Below are 2,681 nucleotides of genomic sequence, written 5' to 3' on the forward strand. Positions count from 1 at the left end.
TTCGTATTCTGGAAAGGGATTTCAGAGCCACTCAGACCCCTGTGATGCTGCAGGTGGGTGCTGCAGGGTCTGTGCTGCAGCAAACTGCTGCAGCTGTGCTCTTGGTTGTCATTGCCTGGAGCCTTTCGCTTTCTATCCTCTCCAAGCGTGCTGCCTGCTCTCGAGCAGTGTTTGAAGGCTGGAGGAGGCGGCTGCCGCGCTGCAGGAGGGACGGTGCTGTCCCAGGTGCCAGCTGTGATTTGCAGCGTGCCACCACGGAGGAGCCATGTGCCACCGAGGATCACACCACCGCCTCCTGCTCGGCTTTGTCTCTGCCAAGTGCTCCCTGCACGGGGACACCGAGCCCAGCTGCTGCCTCCCGCAGCCACCCCTCTGCGTTCCCACGTCGGCATCACAATGACAGCCCCGCAGGCTCCAAAGGGAACAGTCTTTTAAAAAAACAAAAAAACCACTAGAACGGAGCGGAGAAATTACCAGCGTAGCAAACCGTACCGCTCAGCACATGGGGCTGCTGTCACTCCTCCAGCCTTTGTGGGGCCGTGCCTATTTCCAGTGCTCGGCCGTGCTTTCCACGTCTGCAGTTCTGCTTCCTTGGGAGAAGAGCCTGCAGGCTCCGCTGCTGCGGCCATTTACCCCATGACCTGATTTGTTTGATTTCTGCTGTGTTTTCTTTAAAGCCACGCTACCTAAAATTAATTTATAACAGCGCTAGCCCGGCGAGCTGCTGGGCTTCGTGCCGCGGTGCTTGGGGTAACCAAGGCTGATTCCCGAGGGCTGTGGGGTCCCGTGGGTGCTGCCCCCAGCCCCATTTCCCTGGGCTCAGACCCAGCCGTGGCACTGCTGCAGCGAGGGCAGGCTGGCAGCAGGCAGCCCATGCTGGGGCGGGCACCATCCCGTGCCTGCTGTGGCTGTTGCATCAGGAAATTGAACTCATTCCGCTGGAATTTTGCTCGCCCTCCCTCTCACAGCAGCTGTTTGGGGCTGGCTGTGCCAGTTCAACCACGGCCTCTGCGGTGCTGCCGCTGCTTCCCTTTGGCTTTTCTTCTGCCTGACTCGGGATCGTTAAGCATTAACCTTAAAATAGCCGCTCTTTTTGCAGTTGATATAATGAATCTCGTGTGTGTGTGCGTTCCTCCCCCGTGCTCTGAGCTTTCCCTGCTGCTGCCCCGCTCCTCGGGCACGAGGAAGCTCTCAGCAAAGCCTGGAGGGAACAGAGCGCTCTGTCCCAGCCCCGCACCGCGCTGCCCACCCCCAGCTCCCGCTGTGCTGGTTTTGGGGCCGCGTTCTGCTGCCTCCCAGCAACTGCCACCGGCGCTGTTATTTAAGCAATGGCAAGGTTCAAGCTAATAATTAGAAAAAGTGAGTGGCTTGCTCAGTTTCCGATTACTTTTCTCCTCTCCTCGGTGAGATCTGAGCCCTCTACTCGGTTCTCTCAGTGGTGGAGGCAGGGGAGAGTTTTAAATAGAATTAAATCCCTTTCGCATCGCTTTTGCAGCGGCGGAGCTCGTGCTGAAATGCCCGATCCGTGCGGGGCCCTTTGGGACCGTGGGTTGCACTCTGGTTGCTCTGGGCCGTGCCACGCTCTGCACACACGCAGCACAGCCCTGCTGCAGCACGGTCACAGCTCGGCGCGCAAGGAGAACATTGCAGAAATGGGCGTTTTGCTGGAAGGAAGGGGATGCACGGGGCCTTTTGCAGCAGCTTTGGGCACCGAGCTAACAACGCTGGGGCCTGCGCATGGGTGGCAGGAGGGTCTTTGTCCCAAAAAGCCACACGCTGCGCTCCCTGCAGACAGGTTTTGCCGTATCCGAGCGCAGATCTGTGGTTTTTTTCCTCCTGGCTGTTGCTACAGGAGCCCGGCGTGCCCGGGCAGCTCCTGCGGGGCCTGCGTTGCAACACGGGCGGGAAGCGAGCCGCGTTTACCGTGTGCATCAGCGCGGCTCATGGCAGTGCGTGCACGCACGGGGAGCTGCGGCGGGGGCACCCGGCCCTGCCTGGTTTTGAGGCGGGGGAAAGCAGCTCGGCTTTCTGTGCCGCAGCCCCGCCGCCGGCTGAGTGCACGGGGTCGGGGAGGGACGGAGCTCGGGCTGCATCGCGCGCTGTGCGGTGAATGAAGGCAGGCTCGGAGCGGGGATCCCGGCACCGGGGGGGCCCTTCTGCATCCGGGTGCGTCCCCCCAAGGTCACTCCCACCCCGCACCCTCCTCTGCGCTCGCACCGCCGCCTCTCTCCCTCCGCATCCTCCAGCCCTGGGCGAGCATCCCCCCTCCCACCGCCGCCCTACAAGAGCCCGCTCCCTCCTCCCTCCCTCCCATTGAGCTCCGGCGGCGTCGGGCCGAGCGCGGCGGGCCCCCCCCCGCACCCCAACCCGCGGAGGGCGGGGAGGGAGCGCGGAGGGAGCGCGGAGAGGGGCGGGAGCGGCCGCGCGGAGGCGCAGAGCGGCCCCGCGGCTCCGCAGCCCCGAAGCCCGGCAACAAAGAGCGCACCGCTCCGCTCCTCCCCGGGATGTAGGGCCCTCCGTGCCCCGCTCCCGGCCCCGCAGCCCTCCATGCCCCCGCGCTGAGCCCGTTCCGCATCGCCATGGGGAAATCCAACAGCAAGTTGAAGCCTGAAGTTGTGGAGGAGCTGACCAGGAAAACGTACTGTGAGTGTATAGCGGGGCCTGACCGCGGGGGGAGGGGG

At 63.4% G+C, this 2,681-nt stretch overlaps 1 protein-coding gene across 1 annotated transcript in view; it reads left to right on the forward strand.

The window, feature by feature from the left end:
* Nucleotides 1,960-2,681, forward strand: part of NCS1 (neuronal calcium sensor 1) — an 11,107-nt gene continuing 10,385 nt past the window's right edge. Inside the window, exon 1 of the mRNA XM_021414257.1 lies at nucleotides 1,960-2,643. Within this exon, the coding sequence (XP_021269932.1) occupies nucleotides 2,580-2,643 (64 nt within the window). The 5' untranslated portion in view covers nucleotides 1,960-2,579. The remainder of the gene's footprint in view (nucleotides 2,644-2,681) is intronic.

The sequence above is a fragment of the Numida meleagris genome, chromosome 16 (assembly GCF_002078875.1).
Source record: "Numida meleagris isolate 19003 breed g44 Domestic line chromosome 16, NumMel1.0, whole genome shotgun sequence".
NCBI classification, from domain to species: domain Eukaryota; kingdom Metazoa; phylum Chordata; class Aves; order Galliformes; family Numididae; genus Numida; species Numida meleagris.